The 19,302-nt window shown below is 48.9% G+C and overlaps 1 protein-coding gene across 1 annotated transcript in view; it reads right to left on the bottom strand.

Annotated features, from left to right (window-relative positions):
* Window positions 1-17,799, bottom strand: part of ZNF462 (zinc finger protein 462) — a gene marked incomplete at its 5' end in the record, with an annotated part of 83,407 nt that extends 65,608 nt beyond the window's left edge. Inside the window, 6 exons of the mRNA XM_080820128.1 lie at window positions 799-990; window positions 5,000-5,118; window positions 8,540-8,643; window positions 10,445-10,609; window positions 11,411-17,028; window positions 17,580-17,799. Of these exons, the coding sequence (XP_080676254.1) occupies window positions 799-990; window positions 5,000-5,118; window positions 8,540-8,643; window positions 10,445-10,609; window positions 11,411-17,028; window positions 17,580-17,799 (6,418 nt within the window). The remainder of the gene's footprint in view (window positions 1-798; window positions 991-4,999; window positions 5,119-8,539; window positions 8,644-10,444; window positions 10,610-11,410; window positions 17,029-17,579) is intronic.
* Between the last annotated feature and the right edge of the window lie 1,503 nt (window positions 17,800-19,302).

Raw genomic sequence — 19,302 nt, 5'->3', positions numbered from 1 at the left:
AATCTGCACGCTTCCTTCTGTCCTAAGCACCTGATTTCTGCAATCCCCGGAGGCAAGCTGAGCAGTTAAAACACTTCTGCTTCTTGGTCTGGTCAAAACAATAAGCTGTCCTTTGGCTCACTATGTCACACCTGCCACTTCCCCACAACTGGGGGACACTGCCAGCAAGGAGACCCCTCCATGGCTCTCTGCATTTCTGAAGCTCCAAACCTCAGCAATTAGCAGTTAAACCCTCTTCTCAGCTGCTGCTTCCTCAACAACCTTTGGCTATCAGAAATCATGACACGACCCCTAAATTGCAACAAGATGAGAGAGACTTGCCCCCCATACCCCTTCCCTCTCCTCCTCTGAATTCTGTGTAGCGTAATGTGCCCCCCCTCCCCGCAACTCTTCACGCCACGTTTTTTTGTTTTTCAGGTTTTTTTTTTTTTTTTTTTAAGAACAACACAGACTATAAATAACTAAGTAAACAAAGAAATAAACCTGCCTGGTATCCTACTTTCCTGCTCACAACCACACAGGAGACTCCAACACTAGTCCATGCACATGGAGTACTCTTTCCATGAGCCACACTCACACGAGTCCAGAGAGACATTTCGGCCACAGCACCAGACACTCACCAAGGGCCCCTCACCCTCCCACTCCAATGTCTATAGCGTTTCACCTTTCCACGTTTCTTCCTTCACTTGAACCGTCATGGTTTTGTATTAGATTTTCTTCTGGGAAGAATGACTGGCAATTAATCCCAGCCCCGCTCCACCCTGGGTGGTGAGCTAGCACTCGGAAACCCCTCATTACCATTAGAGTCTTCTACTTCTTCGGCCGGGGTAGCTTTCTGGGAGGAGTGGTGAGCGTGGGAGGAGAGCAGACTGACAATTCGTGGCCTGGGGAGGGTCAGGGCTTTTCCGTGGACCTTGAGGGAGTGTTCCTTCAACTGGCTGATTGTCATGGTGGAAAATGAGCACCAAGAACACTTGTAGGCATGTTCACCTGGAAGAAGATGGCGGTAAGGGGCAGAATGGGAAAGGAGGGAAGGGCATAAGGTGGGGTGGAAAACAAAATGGCACAGTTAATTCACACAAGAGATGAAGCACAATTAATTCACTCAAGAGATGCGACTCTGAAGTTTCAGGGTATAAGAAGCCTCACAGACCAGCTGCCCACCCCTTCCCACAACCACAATGCTCCTCTGGGACTGAAACTCTTCCATGAGCTCCATAATCAGGTGACCTGGTCCTTTTTCATTTCATGCTCTACTTACAGGGACAAACCCATGCATTGATTCCCCAACAGGGAGTGAAACCGAATGTCTACGATCCCTCCTTCAGAAAGGGTTCCCAATCTCTCATTCTCTCTCTCTCCACTAGAAATGACCATGTCGGCTTTCATTCAAGGATGCTTTTTATCATCTGCAGAATATAATATGCTTAATTCTTATTTCAAGGGCCTATCAGTGGCTTTCCAAGCACAGGGTAACTAAGTGCAAACTCTATTGTGCTATTTTCATTCTGTGCGTCTTTGCTGACTATACACCTCCTTGATTCCACACATCCTAGTTTGTTTTTTCTGGACCAGTTGACAAACCTCAGCATAAAACACCATGCCCCTATCTAATCAATAGTGCAGAGAAATGGGTAAAAATAAGTCATTTTTTTTTAAACTAAGAGATAGTTGTATATGTATAAGCACGTGTGTATCTCCAATATTCTTTGATAAACAGGACATTTCAGTAAAAGTAGGCACTTTCATTTTAATTATTTTTCTACCATGGAAAAACAGTGACCAAATGAGACTATGGTTCACCTTTGCCTAAAGTCAGCTTTTAAATTAAGTGCATTTTAAAAAGCCAAGCTGTGAAATGGGCATGCTTATGTTGTGGGACAAACACTGGTTTGATCGACTCAGAAAGCAATTTTGCTTTTTCTAACAAAAGGATTTGAATCCTCATGCTTGCAGCTCAGTATCTGCACCGCTCCAACTTGATACTAAGAAAATATCCTTTAACATACAGGGTTTCCAGCCATAAGGAAATGATTAAGTAAATGTGGACACAGCTTCTTGATGAATGATAATTCATTAAAATAAATTCTTGAATAACATAAAAAATAACAAAATAAAATAGTGATCTTCAGAAAAACAAATAGAAAGGCATGATATATTTTTGACTCACTTATAATCACAACTGTTAAAAATAATTATAGAGGCCATGGTTGAAAGGAAGTGTTCTCAAACGTGAACAACAGTGGTCTTTAGAGAATAAGATTATGGGGTGACTCTTATTTCTTCTTTCATTTCCACATTTCCTCTAACGAGCAGGGTTTTTTTTTTTTTTTTTGACATTTCTTTTTAAGGCAAAATTTTCAAACCAGAGGTGAGGAAAGAGAAGGAAATAGAGGGGAAAAAAGGAGCAGAAAGGTCCTTCAGCAAGGAAAGTTTCGTGGGCCAGTGCAGGGGACCTGTGGACAGGGCCGTGGAGCAGGAATGAGAAGGTAAACCTCTGTGCTTGCTCTGACCCAGCTGAGATGGGTTACTCCTCCCCAACCTTGAAAATGACTCAATGTCTTCATATGCGAGGTAAGCACAGCAACCCAGATTCTGCACTCAGCCTCCGCGTTGCCACTGATGACTCCCAGAGCACATACTTCCAAGAAAGCCTTGAAGAGAACCTTGAGTGACGTAACACACTACAGCCCAAGATGGAAGAGAAGTTCAAAGTCAGACGACCCGGACCAGAACCTCAGTCAGTCCCCAGCTATTATCTGGGAGTCTGGATAATGCCCGGTTGTCAACAGTGGTAACTATTACTATAATAAATATGGATATATAGACTATCATTTACCATATAACATAGAAATACACATGTCAATATATATTAATCATTGTATAGAATACCACAGCCCTTCTTATTATATTTTTAAATTTTTTAGTGCAAGTCTGGCTGCATGAAGCTGGTTAGGTAGTGGCAAGGAGCACAACATGAGAGATAATTCAAATCCAGATTATTTGATTTGTCTATGTGACTTTTACCCTTTAAAATAAAACAATCCACCTAGTATGGACAAGATGACACAAGTGTTTTGGAAAACGTACTGGCTTTTTGCAAGCCAAGCTGCTCCCAAGTGGCTGAATGCCACGCCACAGACAGCAAGGTTCCCAGGTGTGCAGAGAAACAAATTCTAGCATTCCCCCTCTCTTTATGGATGCTTCCTTCTCGCCAACCAGTGAGCACAGAAGGACCGTGTGCGTGGTCACCTCACTGCCCTGGAGTCTCCAGGAAGCCTATGGTACTTTCTTAAAGTCCTTCCCACAAGGCCAAATCATTTACCCAACTCCTCTTGCTAACAGCGCTTTGGCCAAGGTAGAGATCTGTGAGAAAGACTCCCCAGGATGCTGTCCCAGCTGAAGAATTTACAATATGCACATACGTCACAAAAGAGCCGTCTGAACCCTGAAGCCTCTTACTCCATAGCTTCAGTAGACTTTTCCTGAAAGTATAAAAATACGAACAGAAGTCTAGAACCAGTCTCCCCATCCCATCTGTGCCCTGTGGTGCTGGGAACAGCTGGATGGCTTCAGCAGTTTTATTCCATGAGGCCAGTTCGACAGGGCCCAACACCAGGAAAGCTGGTTAAAACCTCGGAGAGGGACCCCAGGTGCGGTGCAGTCAGACTTCCGGGTGTGGCTGAGAACACCATGGAGAGGCCCCCAGACCCCTCTCCAGCACCTTCCCTGCACCACACCTCTTTCCTCTCCTGGCTGAGCTCTCCTGTGCCACCAGCAGGTATCCTCCATCAGATGCAAAAAAGAGAGGCCATCAGCTTCTTGTCAGCAATAAGGACACAGGCTGTTCTTCTGAAGTCGAATTCTTAGTGAGTGGGTTATACGGCCTTGAACAGGTCACTTAATTTTTATATCCTCCTCTGACACTGAGGGGGACACCACCACCTACCCTTTAGGACTGCCATTAGGATTAATGAGTGGGATAGATATAACATGCTTAGTGTAAGCCTGCGGGTGAGGGACTGTTCATGACAGAAGCATGAGGAGACGGAACAAAAGAGTAACAGAGACCAGCACCGCTTCTGGACACTCAGTTATTTCATAATAATTACTAGTCATTTCTTATCTCTTGTAAGGAAATGTATTTAAGGATATCTCATGAGAAATCTTGCATGTCTTAGGGACTCTGTCCCTTTGAACTTCCTCAAGATTATACTTTCATTTTAGTTGGGAATTATCTTCAGTAGATGCTAACAGTTCATGTATTTCCATTAGAAAGGCCAGGTAGGAGCACCTGGGTGGCTCAGTTAAACCTTCAGCTTGGGTCATGATCCCAGGGTCCTGGGTTCAAGTCCTGCATCCGGCTCCCTGCTCAGCAGGGGAGTCTGTTTCTCCCTCTCCCTTTGCCCCTCCCCCTGCTCATGCTCTCTCTCTCTGTCTCTTTCTCTCAAATAAATAAATAAAATCTTAAAAAAAAAAAAGAAGGCTAGGTAATTTAGAAATTCCTATAAAAAACCAACCAAACAAACAAAAAACAGGGATGCCTGAGTGGCTCAGTCGTTAAGCGTCTACCTTCGGCTCAGGTCATGATCCCAGGGTCCTGGGATCAAGTCCCCCATCGGGCTCCCCGCTCAGGAGAAAGCCTGCTTCTCCCTCTCCCAGTCTCCTTGCTTGTGTTCCCTCTCTCGCTGTGTCTCTTTCTGGCAAATATATAAATAAAATCTTTAAACCACAACAACAACAGAAACAAAGCCTGTTAGTAGCACATATCAACTATAACTTGGGTGACATGGGCTTCGTCACCCTTGGCTTATTTTGGCTTCAGGTTATTCTATAATTTTTCTTTATTTTTTTTCATTAGATTAAAATAGAAATAAATAAGCAACCAAGTCAGGAATAACTTCTTCTCATGTGCGGGATAAGAGACTTCGACTTTTGCTCAGGAAAGACCACAGGATTTCAAATCCAGAGGACTCCTGCATCAGGAAGGCCAACTCACCAGCGTGAGCCTTGAGTATATGTGTTTTCAGCCGGCTGTTATAGGAGGACTTGAAGGAGCAGAGTTTGCACCGGAATGGTTTATGGTGTCCGTGGTGGGTTTGCATATGGCGATCCAAGCTTGATGGAGAAGAAAAATAAAGGAGAGAGAAACAGGACAGGATTAACAATTACATACATTTTTCTCCCTGCCCTTTTCCAGCGATCCCACTTCTAAGCTGCTCAAAGTCATTTTGCTCAACAATGGTGCTTACCCAAACCAAAAACAACAATGACAAAAATGACAAGAGTGGTCATGCCTACTTGAAAGGGAGGGGCTCAAGGAAAGAAGATATCAAGAGCCTTTTTGGACTGAGATACATGGCAGTGGGAACATTTTCCCTTCTCTGGAAGCACGTATAATCGTATAATTGGAAGAGGGCATCCAAAGAGAAAAGATAAAATACCAGGGAATGCAAGTTTTCTGCCAAGTTGGTGAGGAGTGCCTATCAAATAGTCCCTTAACTGATTAAAAAAAAAAGGAATTAGAGAAATTTTGCATTTAGAAAGGGCTTTCTTTTTAAATCTCAACTCTGCATTCATGGTGAACACTCAGGAGGGGAAGGGAAGTTCCAAGGTAGTTGAGCTACTTGCAATGGGCTGTCACGTCTCCAACATCTTTGTAAATATGGAGGCAACTGGAAGGTAGGTTTCAAAGAAGTCATGTGATCCAAAGGCCACTTATCCCTTCTGATAAACACTACCATGTTTGTTGTACCTCAGTCTTCCAGAGCAACTTATAAAGAAGTTATTTAATTATGGTGAACCCCCAGTATTTTATAATAATTACTAGTCTAAAAAATAATAAATCTCCCAAACAAGGTGTGGGAAGGTGTTCTAATTTGTATCTGTACCCCCAGAGAACTAGATTCCATTCTAAATGACCCATCTGGGAATGGTGCTGCTTACCATTTAAACATACAATGTTCTGAGCTCCAAAGCTGCACTTTCAATCACCTCCTGACATCTCCCTCTGGGTGTCCTTCAGCTTTCTTAAACTCAACCAGCCCTTAAACAAAACCATCAGTCCCCACCCCCCCAAACAGCCGCTCTTCCTCCTTTCCTTGCTTCTACAAAGGACACCACCATTCTCAGTCAACCAGACGGAACCCCTGGGTGCCATCTGTCCTCTACTTTGTCTCTCATCCCTCATCCCCTATATTATAGTCAATTTTTCCAAATCATTAAGATCCTACTTCCTTCAACCATTCCCAAAGTTCCATTCTAACTTCTTGGATTACCTACTATTACTGCCTCCTGATTGGTTCCTCCCATCTTTTTTTTTTTTTTTTGGTCAACTCAAGAGCATGAGCTATGGAGTGAGACTGCCTGGGTTCAAACCCCAGCTATTGCTTATAAACCAAATGGCCTGGGCAAGTTACATAAACCTCCTCACCTTTCTAATCCACAAAATGGAGACACAGTGGGACCGTACCTCACAGGGCTGACTTAAGAATAAAATGAGATAATACTTGAAGGTGCTTAGCGCATTGCCTGATACATAGTAGGTCTTAATAAATGTCAGCAAGTATGATGACTCTACTGATTTCAGAGTCTTCCTTTTGCTGGTAATGTAAATTAAAAAGGCTTAATTCTACATTCAAAGACTCCAAATATGGTCTCTACTCAAGTCTTCATGCTCTATCTTCCCCTATTTTTACATATACCTTAAAGATTAGTCAGACTAGACCACCAGCCGGGCACCCACCAGCCTCATGCTCCATTCCACGGGCTTATGCTCTCATCCCTTCCACCAGGTTGTACGCCCATCCCAAACTACACAAGTCCTGTCTTCTGACTTTTTTTTTTTTTAAGATTTTATTTATTTATTTGACAGACAGAGATCACAAGTAGGCAGAGAAGCAGGCAGAGAGAGAGGGGGAAGCAGGTCCCTGCTGAGCAGGGAGCCTGATGCAGGGCTCGATCCCAGGACCCTGAGATCATGACCTGAGCGGAAGGCAAGGGCTTAACTCACTGAGCCACCCAGGCACCCCGTCTTCCGACTTTAAGACCTGACTCAAATGCTCCCTACTCCATAAAACCTTCTCAATTCTTCCACAGTGGGTGTCACATTACCCTTCTCTGAAATTTCATAGCATTTTACTGATACATTTTTGAAAGATATGTGCCTTGTTTTGCCTCATTTGTGTGCTTGCTTTATTTATAACTCCCCTAGCCCCTAAACTCCCTTAGCTCCCTGACCATGGCCTCTTCATCTTTATACGCCCCTCATATCTCCCAAGTCCCCAACATACTGCCTAGCACAGGGGGTACCCATTTATTCACAGGGCTCTGCCGAGCCTCTACTGGGTGTCAGAAAGCAGGACAGATGCTGGGGAATACATACTTCTTAAACTGATGAGAACTACACAAGCTTTACGTCAGCGTACAGATCTGACAACAAAGATGAGACATTAGGCTCCACAGAATTCAGGATCTGTAACCCATCCTACTCTCTGGAAAAGCATTGCCTCCTTCCGGCTTTCAAAAACTATCCAGCACTTTATCTTTTTAAGAAGCAACCAACCCGGGTGCCTGGGTGGCTCAGTGGGTTAAAGACTCTGCCTTCAGCTCAGGTCATGATCCCGGGGTCCTGGGATCGAGCCCCACCATCGGGCTCTCTGCTCAGCGGGAAGCCTGCTTCCTCCTCTCTCTCTGCCTGCCTCTCTGCCTACTTGTGATCTCTGTCTGTCAAATAAATAAAGAAATTAAAAAAAAAAAAGAAAAAAAAAAGAAGCAACCAACCCAACATTTACTTTCAATCATCCTAAAGATAAACAGCATGTCAGTCTTCCAATCGGTCACCTCCATCCAAGATTGTGGAACACATTACTCATCGCGTATCCCTCTCAGACAGTTCAGAGAAAGGCAATAAAAGGTGGTTTCTTCTCGGAACCATCCCCCTTCCCGTCACCCCCAAATGCCAGTCACAATACTCCAAATCCATGACTCCAAAGCTGTGATGGGCCTCGGGCAGCTCCTTCGCCTCAACCTCCCTTTACTTCAAAAGCACCTCTTGGCATCAGGAACCTCCTTACTTTTCAAGGTCTTTTTAAGAAACATCTCAAGCAATGGTTCTTTGCTCACAACAGGGAATGAATAGTCCTAATTTTACCTCCATAGACCCTCAATTTCCTAAATGGAACTTTACTTCCTCAAATGATGACGAGGTTCTGGATGAATGTTTGACGGATAACACCAGTAAATTCCTCTACTTTCTAGTCTTTTGTAAATCAGAGCAAGGCCTCCAAAATAGCCACTTGTGAAAAAGACCTGTATTTGCCACGTGTAATGTTAAGTAATCTGGGGCTCTTAGCCCCAGTTGACAGACGGGGTGACTGAGGCTCAAGGTAACCTAAGCAGCGGTGAAAGCCCTCAGTGGGGCTCTTGGACGACTCCACCCACCCCCCACCTCACTAATCCCCAACCCCGGCTCCAGCTCAGCTGCCTCCCACTAGGACACCTCCCTCCTCCCCACCTGCGGGCACGCAACAGCACTTACTTGTGCCTGAAAGCAGAAACAAAGGAGCAATACTGGCAGCTGTACTTGTCCTCGCGGGTAAACATGGCCAGGGCCAGATGGCTCCTCTCATGAGAACGCAGCCCCTGCATGGACATCAGGACTCTGTCACATTGACTACAATGGTATCCCCCCGGCCGGGTTTCATCCTCCAACATTCCATCAAGCAAGCAGTGTTCACCATCCACCCGGTCCACCAGGGTGCCACTGGCATCTTTGGCGACTTCCAATCCATCCAGGAACAAGTGGGAAGGGTCTTCGGCCTCCTGCTAAGAGAACCACACACACACACACGCCCCACCAACAAAATAAATATCCATCATCATCGTCTTCAGCACTCCTCCTCTCCCTTCATTCTCCCAAACTCATCAGCATCTCCAGTTCAAGCTTCCTCCCCTGCCTCTCCAGCTCCCCCTAGAGGGAGGGCAAACCTGCCTGCCATGCAGTGGTGGTGATGTGAAGGCAACATGTCCGGGCACAGGCTACCACTGCCTGGGAAACACAAGAGAGAGGCTCTCCCACTGTGAAGACCATTCACTCACTTTGCTCCCATCTTAGAAAATTCAAATTGCCATCCCACCTGAACTCACACAAAGCAGGGTTAGGGTTATGGCTCAAAGAAAAGAAAGGAAGGAAGAGGAAAACACAGCAGAGAGGTTTGGGCAGGAGCCGTGGGCCATCCTCGGGAAATGAAGGAAAGGGAAGGACCTTGCCCTTTGCCACCCATGCTCCTCCCCACTCTGCGTATGGTGACTTAACCCATTGAATGGGAGGCTGCTGTATGATCGACTGAAAAACTTCAGGATGATCTCGAGTTTAAGACACCCATGTTTGGAGGTGACTCCTTGGGTTACTGATTACACACGAAGAACTGCTCTGTCTCCCTCGAGTGACTCCAGGAAACAAGCCTAGGACACACTGTGGTGGCACGGATGAGGCTGACTGCTGCTGCCCCCAGGGGCCACTGTTCTGCTGGGAGCCAGAGGGGCTTCTGTCTTCAGCGAAGGAAAGCAGAGACTTTATGTCCATGTTACGTGGGCAAAATAGGACACCAGATGGAGAAAGGCCAACAACGAAAACATATTCACATATCTAGAGAGAAATAGCCAAGCCCCGAACTAACTAACTTCTCTGCTCAAAAATCAGTGCTTAGCCATATCCTGGAAGGCAGGTCCCCAAAACTGTGGCTGCTCTCAGGATTATGATGTCCAAAACAGGCAGCCTAATCGAAGTTGGGGCAGGGAGGGAAGGCACTGGTCAGCGACATATGGGTAAAAAGGGGATGAAGGAGCCAAATTAGGGTAGGGGTTCTTGGGGCCTACTCTGACTCGAAGGCCCGTAGTTTTAGATTTCATGTGTCTCACGCTCCTCAGAGGACCCAGGATAAGAAGTAAAAGATTCTCCTGGGCTCTCTGCACCGTCAGCGGGATGAGAACAGTAAGAAGTCAGGCAGTGGGAGGAGCAGAAGATGATGGGAACAGGACCCACTTGATTCCTCTCAAGAGCTCGGGCAACTTGGAAGAGCGTAACACCTAACGGCACTACATGCAGAACAGAAGGGCGACCCAAAGCCTCCTGTTCCGAGAGGCCCGGATCTTCCGTTTCCACCAAACTATCCGCGTGGAAGGGAACCAGATCGAAACGCGACCGGGTCGAGACACGAAAGATGAAGAGGGTCCAACCTGCAAAAAAATCAAAACAAGCCAGACCGATCCAAGCGCAGCTCAGGAATGCCCACATCCTGGGACGCCCTTTCCTGAGCTGCTTTGCGCAACGGTGAGGGGGTGGGGGGCGGGGGCGGGTGTGGGGTGGGGGGGTTTAAGCAGTGACTCGAGCGGCTCACACACCTGACCGCTCATCCACACCTCCCCCCTCCCCGACTCTCACCTTCACGGCGGCGGACACGGCGGGGACGCTGCCATACTGGACGTGCTTCCGGAGGTGGTTGCAGATGGCTCGGAGCGTCGGGTGCACTTCCACACAGAATTTACACTTGTAGCCCACCACCTTCCTCTCCTTGATCTTTGGCACCTCTTCTAAGTGACCAAAAGGCTGGTAAAATACAGTGGTAGCCATCAGTACTCCGAGCCCTCCCTCGCACGCCGGCGTTTACGCTTGTTGCTTACTAACGGACTTTATTTCGAAGCGGATTAGCAGGTTAGAAACCAAGGGAGGGATACGGCCGTGTTTTCACAGAACGAGTTCGTCAGAGCCGTGGCGCGCTGCCTGCCACGCAAAAGTCTCCGGAACCCACACATGTTACGACTTGTGAGGAGAGCAGAGTTCTGTGGAGAAGCGTCATGGTCACGGCCACCGCGTCAGGTGGTTTTCAAAGCAGTGTCAACCACGCAGGTGAAACGTTGCATAGCTACGCCATTAGTGAACGTCTTGACCAGGAAAAAAAATACCAAACAAAAAAACCCAAAAACCGAAAACCAACCAACCAGACAAATCTACTCCTGGAGATGTTAGGTTCCTGTAGCAGACACTGCGGACCAGCACCACGGCTGACACCAAGAGACGGCCCACAGCTGCCTTAGAAAGAGAGCGAGCGGCGTCGTGTAACGGGGCCTCACGTAAGGCTACTTGGCGGAAGGAGATACAGAGAAACCACCCCGGCCCTCCCCAGGGGAGCCTTGGGAGAGTGGGAGGGAGGGGAGCGGGGCCGTGGAGAAGGGCGAGCCTAGGATGGGGGGCTAATCAAGCTCGAAACGTTTAATTGACTTATGGAGCTCTCTGGCAAAGCTAAGTCACTAGGAAGCCTGTAGCAGTTTGGCTGGCAACGAAGAAGTGCGTGTGGGCACCAGTGATGAGAGGCCTCCTGGGGGAAGGGAAATCAAAACATAGCCTTACCCTCTCTTGTTTGAAATCTGCAAAAGCACCATCTGCATATTTCTGCTTGCTCAAAAGCTGTTTCCTCCTCTCCTGACGTTTGGCACGCTTCTGGAATTCCTCATTGTGAACGTTCAAGTGTGAGGTCAGCTCCGCTGTGCTTTGCAGTTTGCTATCACAGTGCTTACACTGGTAGGCGGGGCTCTGCAGGCGGGGGCCGCCGCCCAGGATGACGAAGTCCCTCTTGAGGTCCCGGCTGTGGTGGTCGGTGTAGTGCATGCACAGCAGCTCCGCCGTGCTGAAGGACAGCTTGAAGCACCTTACGCAGCGGAACGGGAGCCACTCGGTCTCTGCAGCTTCGCTTCCCTCCACCTCGGCCTTCTCGAAGCTGCCTCTCTCCTCCTCTTCCATCAGCACCGGCTTCTCGTGTTCGTCCGCGTAGACGGCCGTGAAGTAGCCGCCCAGCTTGCTGGCGTGCTGCTTCTTCGGGAACACCCCCGGGTGACGCTTCATGTAGTGGGACACGATGCCCTTCTTGCTGAAGGACTGGAAGGAGCACAGCGAGCACTTTTTCTTCTCCACGGCCCGCCGCAGCTCCTCGCTGAGCTGCGGGGAGTCGTCCTTGGGCGGGGACGGGATGATCACCTTGTTGGGCTTGTCGCTGATGGTCCGGGAGGCGGCCAGGCAGTGGGTGTAGTAGGCGTCGATGTCGTGGCGCTTCTGGTAGTGGGCCGCCAGCCCCTTGCGGATGGGGTTGGTGTAGGCGCATAGGGCGCACTTGAAGAGGTTGTTCTTGCCCTCCGGCTGGGCGCGGACGTTGTTGTGCTTGATGCGGTAGTGCCTGGCGATTCCCTTCCTCGTGGAGCAAAAGTACTTGCAGAGCTGACACCGGAACACAGTGTGGGAGACCAGGTGCGAGGCGGAGAAGTGCGATGTGGACATGGGCTCCTCTCCCACGTCCTCCTCGGCAGCGGACACCTGGGAGGGGCTCACTTCCGTGGTCATCTCGGGCTCCAGGGAGACCGGCAGCTTCGGGGGCGACGGGGAAAAGACGTCGAATTCGGGCTGATTGTGGTACTTCTCGTAGTGGATTTTGAGCTTCTCCAGCGTGCCGTGCGTGTAGGGACACAGTTTGCAACGGTAGGCGCCGTAGCCTTGCTTGAAGATCCTGCTCGTCTCCTCCACGTCGTTCTGGGCTATGTCCACGGACTGCTCCACATCATGCACGAAGTCCTCCGCGGTCACCTTGATGGCCGGGTGGCGCTTCTGGTAGTGCGTCAGGACGCCGTGGATGCGGGTGTTGATGTAGGGGCAGTGTCTGCATTTGTAGACGGCGCCGGGGTTGATGTCGATGTCCTGGGCAAAGTCGGCGGCCTTCACCTTCATGCCGGGGTGCTTCTTCCCGTAGTGCGTGAGCAGGCCATGCAGGTTGTTGTACTCAGACTGGCAAACTGTGCACTGGTACGGGGTGGACGAGATGGCCGGGTTGGCCGAGGCCAGCTGGATGCTCTTCTCTGGGGAGAGCCTGGCGTCGTCTGGGCACTCTGCGTCCTGCTCAGGGAGTGGAGTGGGCAAGCTGTTTTCGCAATTCACGGGACCCACCAGCTCTTCGGCGGAGGGGGGAAGGGGATTCTCGATGGCATCTTTCTCCTTGATGATATCCAGCAGCACCGACTCATCACCGTTCATGGCCCAGGGATGGAATGCCTGGTAGTGATTGGTGATGTCCCAGATGGACACGGCCTCAAAGACACAGTCTCTGCATCGGTACGTTTTGGCTTCCGTGGGCAGCACGAGGGAGGGAGGGGACGGGTCTGGCCCAGCCCAGAGTTTGGTAGCCATGTAAGTGTAGTCAACGTAATGCTCCGGATGCCTCCTCTGGTAATGCAGGAGCAGACCATTGGGCTCTGTGTGCGAATAGATGCACCACTCGCAGTGGTAGCCAGCTTCTATCAAGCCATCAAGGAACGCCCACCGCATGATGGACGTGACTGTGGCCTTCAGGGCAGGGTGGTCTTTCTTGATATGCTTCCTCAGTGCATAGAAGTAGGGGGAGGTATACGAGCACTGCCTACACTTGAGCGCTCGCAGTTTCGCTTTGTCCCGCTCTGCGCTGGAGGGGGCCATGAGCACACAGCTGGCAGGCTTCTTCTGGTTCCGGTCACAGAGGCTTCGGATGGTGGCCGTGTGCTGCCGGATCACATCTGCATTGGCCTTGAAGTCTCGGTGCTTCTTCTGATAATGAATGAGGACGCCCTTGACCGTCCGGTTCCCGTAATCACAGTGCTGGCAAAAGAACATCTCGTTCTCCACAGGAGGGCCATCTCGCTCAGAGCTGCTGCGGTTCAGCTGTTGCATGGGGGCGGGTGGCCGAGGGGAGCCTTGGGGCCCCTCAGACCCCCTCATCATTGCAGCTGTGGGAGGAGCCTGTCTGATATATTTGGCAGTGACCTTTATTTCTGGGTGTCTTTTCTGGTAGTGGACAAGCACTCCCACAACTGACCGATTGCTGTAGGAACAGTGTTTGCAGTAGTAAAGCTCAGTACTGAGGTCTGGTGGCGGGGGTTGTGGGGGGGGTGGGGAACCCATGTTGGACATTTTGGGAGACATTGGAGCACCCACCTCAAATGATAATTGAGAAAGGGCAGAGCCCCTGTCCACAGACACCATTCGCATGGTTTTCTGGATCCTAAAGTAGGAAGCCTTTTCTTCCGGGTGTTTCTTCTGATAATGAACCAAGACAGAATGCATGTTGGGGCTTGCAAACGAGCAAACGTCACAATCGTAAACGACAACAGTGTTAACTGAGGGGTCCTTCTGATTTTCACATTCTGGAGTAAAGGTCTTTGAAGGAGTGTTTTTATTAAATGTAGCCGGCAGACCGCCACCGCGAGCCACGGGAGTGGAAGTCGCCATGCTCTTGGGGGCTGAATTCAGAATCTCCCTCAGCGTCTGGGATTCCGTATTCAGCCCTTCCTGCTGCTCCACGACATAGCTGGAAAATATCATCGCGTTGTTGATCTTGACCGTGGGATGCATTCTTTGGTAATGCGGCATCAGGCTTCGGACGTTCGGGCTCGTGTAGGAACAAAACCGACACCGGTAGATCAGGTCCGAATGGTCAAAGTTGAGTACATTCATGGCTTCTGGGTGGTGTTCACCGTAATGCTGCTGCAGGTCTTCAAAGTTGGTGTAGTCAATGTAGCATTCCAGGCACCTGTACACGGCACTGTGGTCATTGGGGTCCAAGATGTACCGAAAGCTGAACTTGATATAAGGGTGCATCCGTTGGTAGTGGGTGCTGACGCTCCGGGCCGATTTGTTGTTAAAGTCACAGTGTTTGCAATAATAAAGCCGTCCAGAGTCACCAAAGTCTGTGTTCTCATTATTATGCTCTGTCCCATAGATGGGAGTCTGGGTGTTCAGCAGAGCAGTACTGGAAACCTGGTGGTCTTTCATGTTGGCCGAGGAGCCATAGTAATCCTCTTCGTCTTCGGAAAGGGTGAGCTCAATTTCCGCCCCATTGGTGGCGTTGTAGTCGTGGGCGACGCTTCTGAAGCTGGGCTCCTTTTGGGGCTCGCCGGCGTCTCTCGCCCAGATCTGCTGGGCCGAGAAGGATGTGGACACCTCCATGACCGGCTCTGTGGGCTCTTCCTCCCTGTCCAACTCGACCTCTATCTCCACTTCGTTGTCTTCCTCTTCCTCCTCGTCGTCCTCCACGTTGATCACCGCGTCCTCCTGCTGCTTTGTCTGGTTGATTTTGCTCTGCAGGTTGCTTGCGATCTCGTCAATCCTCGTTCTCTTCTTCACGGGCGACAGATCGAGGGGAAAGTCATTGGCGAGCTTCCTAGAGGCCTTAGCTACAAAATTGTTCTTGGAGGACAACCCAAGAATTGAGGTCTGACTTTTCTTCACAGTGTTGCTGGAAGAGGGGTGGCTGTCTGTCTCGCTCTCCAACGGCAGGCTTGAGGGCTGCCCCTCGAATTTTGGCAAGTTGTCGCAGAACGAGTGCTTGTGCTGCTGATGGACCCGTAGCCCTTTCAGAGTCGTGGTGGAGTAATTACACATGGTGCATTTGTAAGGGTGCAGGGGTGGGGCTGGCACGGGCGGCTGGGGCGGCTGCACCGGAGGGGGCTGGGGCTGCGGCTGGGCTGGCACCTGGTGGGGCGGCTGTAGCTGCGGTGGCTGTGGCTGGGACGGCGGTGGGGGTGGCGGTGGCGGCGGGGGCGGCGGCTGTTGCTGCTGCAGGGGATCCAACAGGACCCCCGGCTTTCTGCCGTTGACGCTCGAGCTCTCATAAGACACGACACCTTCGTTCAGGGAAGCAGAAAGGCTCTCGCTCTGGGAATTCACAGCATCCCAATCTGACGTTGTACCCGTGTGACACTGCTTGTGAGCCCCAAGCTTCAACGAGCTCTTGCAAGTAAACGGACATTCGTCACATTTGTAGACGGCGGTCTTTCCGGACAAATGGATGTTTTCTATGTGACGGGAGATGCTACGTCGATGCATAGTGAGGAAGGGACAGAAGGGGCACTGGAACCTATTCATGAACCTTCTAAATGGAATCCCCTTGGTCTCCAGCAACTTGTTGCCGTCCGAGCCCATCAGCTGCTCTGCAGATATGCCTGACGTCTGGTGATCCATGGCATTCAAGCCATTCTCGCTATCTAACTCGTTCAACTCTTCATCAGAACTGGAGTCATTCAGCATGCTGTTGGTTTCCAGGTCAGCAGAGGAATTGGTCATGTCAGCCATGCCATAACGCGATCTCTCCGCCAAGTTAACAAGGCCAGAGTTGTGAGGGGACTTCGGCTTCATCTGAGGGTAAGACACGGGTGGAAACTTGGAAGCGGACGAAGAATTGGGTCTCATGATGGAGTTACTGATGGAGCCCCGGAAGTTGGAGACGTTGGCGCTGGGCATCTCCCGGCTTGCAGCATTCATGGACAGATAGGTGGAGTTGGAAGTGGGGCTGGGGGCGCTTTTGTTCTGCACATCGGGGAGGTTAGTCCCTTCTTGCTGCTGGCGGAGGCTGGAAAGGATCTTGACCATGCTGCGATGCTTCTTCATCATGTGGTCACACCAGCGCTCCCGGCGGGGGGTCTGGTAGCTGCACCACTCACAGCAAAAGTTGCCTCGAGACTTGGTCAAAGGCTTGACCATGGACTCTAAGATGCTGCGCTCCACGACCTCTGCTGGCAGTTCCTTGCAGGGGTCTTGCAGGGACACGGGTGGGACCACAGGGTCTGGCATTGGAGCAGGGGCAGGGAGGGGAGCAGTCGTCTCCTTCAAATTGTTTTTGTGATACATCTTCTGATGCTTAATTATTCTCGCCCTCCTCGGTGACTTGTATGTGCAAAACTGGCAAGAGAAGACCTTTCCAAATCCCTCATGCATCATGATATTATAATTTAAGGATCCTGGAACAGGGGGGCCCGCCGAACTCCCTTCAGCTTGAGCTCCGTGGACCTTCCTTGTGTGTTCGATGAGGAGATTTTTTGACCTGAAGTAGCGTACGCAGAACTTGCATTGGAAAAACTTGTTTGTTGGTTTGGGATTAGGGGAAATATGCTGACCGTAATATCCTGGACTGTGGCCATAGTAGCTTCCGGTCCCCAATGCAGTTGCATTTTGACCTAAAGAGAAAGCACGAGGTAAGTGAGAACAGAAAAGCAAACAAAAGAGAATTAAGAAATTTCATCATGCAAATCAATTTTTCTTTTCAACTGTTCTTCATTAATAAACATCACATTCAAAAGTCCTAATAACATCTCCAGATGAGGCCCTGAAGAGTATTAATGAAGCATTAATGAACACACACATAGCGCTTCTCACAGATGAAAATGCAGCGTTCAGCTTTAGAGACGATACTCACCTCATCTCCACTAACGTGCCCTAGGGCTATAAAAAGATGCATTTCCCACACTGCGACATTCATCCCAGAATTCTGCAAGGTACTATCCTGTTCTCCAAATTGAAAGGAAACTAAGAGACATAATATGGAAGCTAAAAGGACAGTAACATAGGACACTCATGTAGAGAAACGTGACGCCCTAATCGCAAAGACGGCTTGCAGAGAGCAAGGAACTCTGAAGAAGCCACACGTGCTGAGACCCATGGCTACAGGCTAAAACTAGAGGAGCGCCATGAAACAGATCAGATACACCCAGAATCAGCAAATATTTACCTGATAAATCCTCTGCGATCGCAAATTCGTCCTTTATCGAAGAATACTCCACCTCTGTCTGATTACTGGCATTCATGGACCCGGATCGTGGCTCATTAGCATTGTCCTCAGCAACATCAGTTGGCTGCAGAAATGCTGTGTGGACATCCTGGATGTGCGCCTTGAGATCTTCGTAAGATGGGGCTCGGAAATCACAGCCATCACACTGTAGCACCTCCATGATCTGGGCCTACCTTCTCACATTAGGAACCTGTGACAGAAGTCAGAATACAGTGTCTGAAGAACTGTACTAGCTGAATATCCCAAGTTGATGGGGCTACAAGTCCATTAACAGAAACATTTCTAGTATCAGCAGATCTTTCACTGAACTTTGCCAGTTGGAATGTCCACCAAAGAAATGCAACCAGACATAATAGGGATAGTGTCCTTGAGATCCAAACATCAAAAAAGTGTAGGGGCGGGTGGTGGGGGGAGGACCCAGATAAACATTTTCCACTTTGATATAAATACATCTTCAAATGCCATTGGTCAAGGAAACCCTTGACAGTTCGAGAGTTTTAGTAGTTTCTGAATTTCTTGACTGATTTCAAATTTCTTGTCAAGTCAATGTTGACTTTGATTCTGGCTTGGACCCCCCTTTTTTTTTTGGAACTAGAACCTTCTCAGAAGTAAAGAGGATGTCTGTACAGAAAAAAGGACAAATTTCAATCTTCATTAGCTGTTCTAATATTAGAACATTGATGTTTCATCCCCAAATGGTGAAATAGTATATTGAATCTTGGGTGGTGGTAGAGAGAGCTTTTATTATGCCTTTTGTTATTCTAATACCTTAACTGATATTGGGGTATGCCTCTTTCCTCCTTTCCCCAGTTTAGTTGTATGTGCACGCGCACATGTGTGTATGCGTTTCATAAGCTAAATGGTTATTTTGCTGTTTACTATCTACCAATTACAACCTAACAGCTTCTTCAACCTAATTAGGTCATAAACTATTTTTTCTCATGAGATTCTCCAACCACCAACTTCAGATGACAATCCAGTTTCTAGTTTAGAGTTGTACCATGATAACTCGGTTTACATTAAGGTAACAAACACAGTTTTGAAGAGGGGCTTCTAAGCGGTGTCTTCCTTCCTATGTCTCTCCCTGACAAACGTGCAGTGTGTACTTGCCCACAAAAAGCTGCAAACCTGGGGCAGAATAAAGCAAAACTTGCCCAGCAACCTTCACTATGTTCTTCGCTGGGTGACGGAGAGACACAGATAGCTTCCCACTAACTCAACGGAGAGGCTCACCATTAAGCAATTAAAAATGTATTAGAAGGTGTAGACTGTCCCATCGTAATACATATCTTGAGCTGAGATACCCGGTTATTATCTTAATCAGTGAGTTACTTCATGGAGCTCACCACAAACTCTACTGAGTCACTGCAATCTAGAACCAGATGTCCAAGAACTAAAGCCGTTGCCAGATCTTCCTAGACTTCTACTGTACTGCAACTTTCACTACTTTTAGGGCAAAAGGTAAATTGTTTCTGCAGGAGGAACAAAGTCGAGCCATGTGTCAAATGTAGAGAAAGGAGCCATTGCGGGCGGATTTTCTATGAAAGAATGCTCCTGCTGATAGCCTGCTAAAATAACTTCTGGCAAGTCCAGCTCTGGACAGACTGAGCTTGCAGAGTGAGACACAGATATTTACCTCCTCTTCTTTCACCCAGCAATCTAT

This window comes from Martes martes (assembly GCF_963455335.1).
Source record: "Martes martes genome assembly, chromosome: 12".
In the NCBI taxonomy this organism is placed as follows: domain Eukaryota; kingdom Metazoa; phylum Chordata; class Mammalia; order Carnivora; family Mustelidae; genus Martes; species Martes martes.
This window is presented reverse-complemented; position numbering and strand designations above follow the sequence as displayed.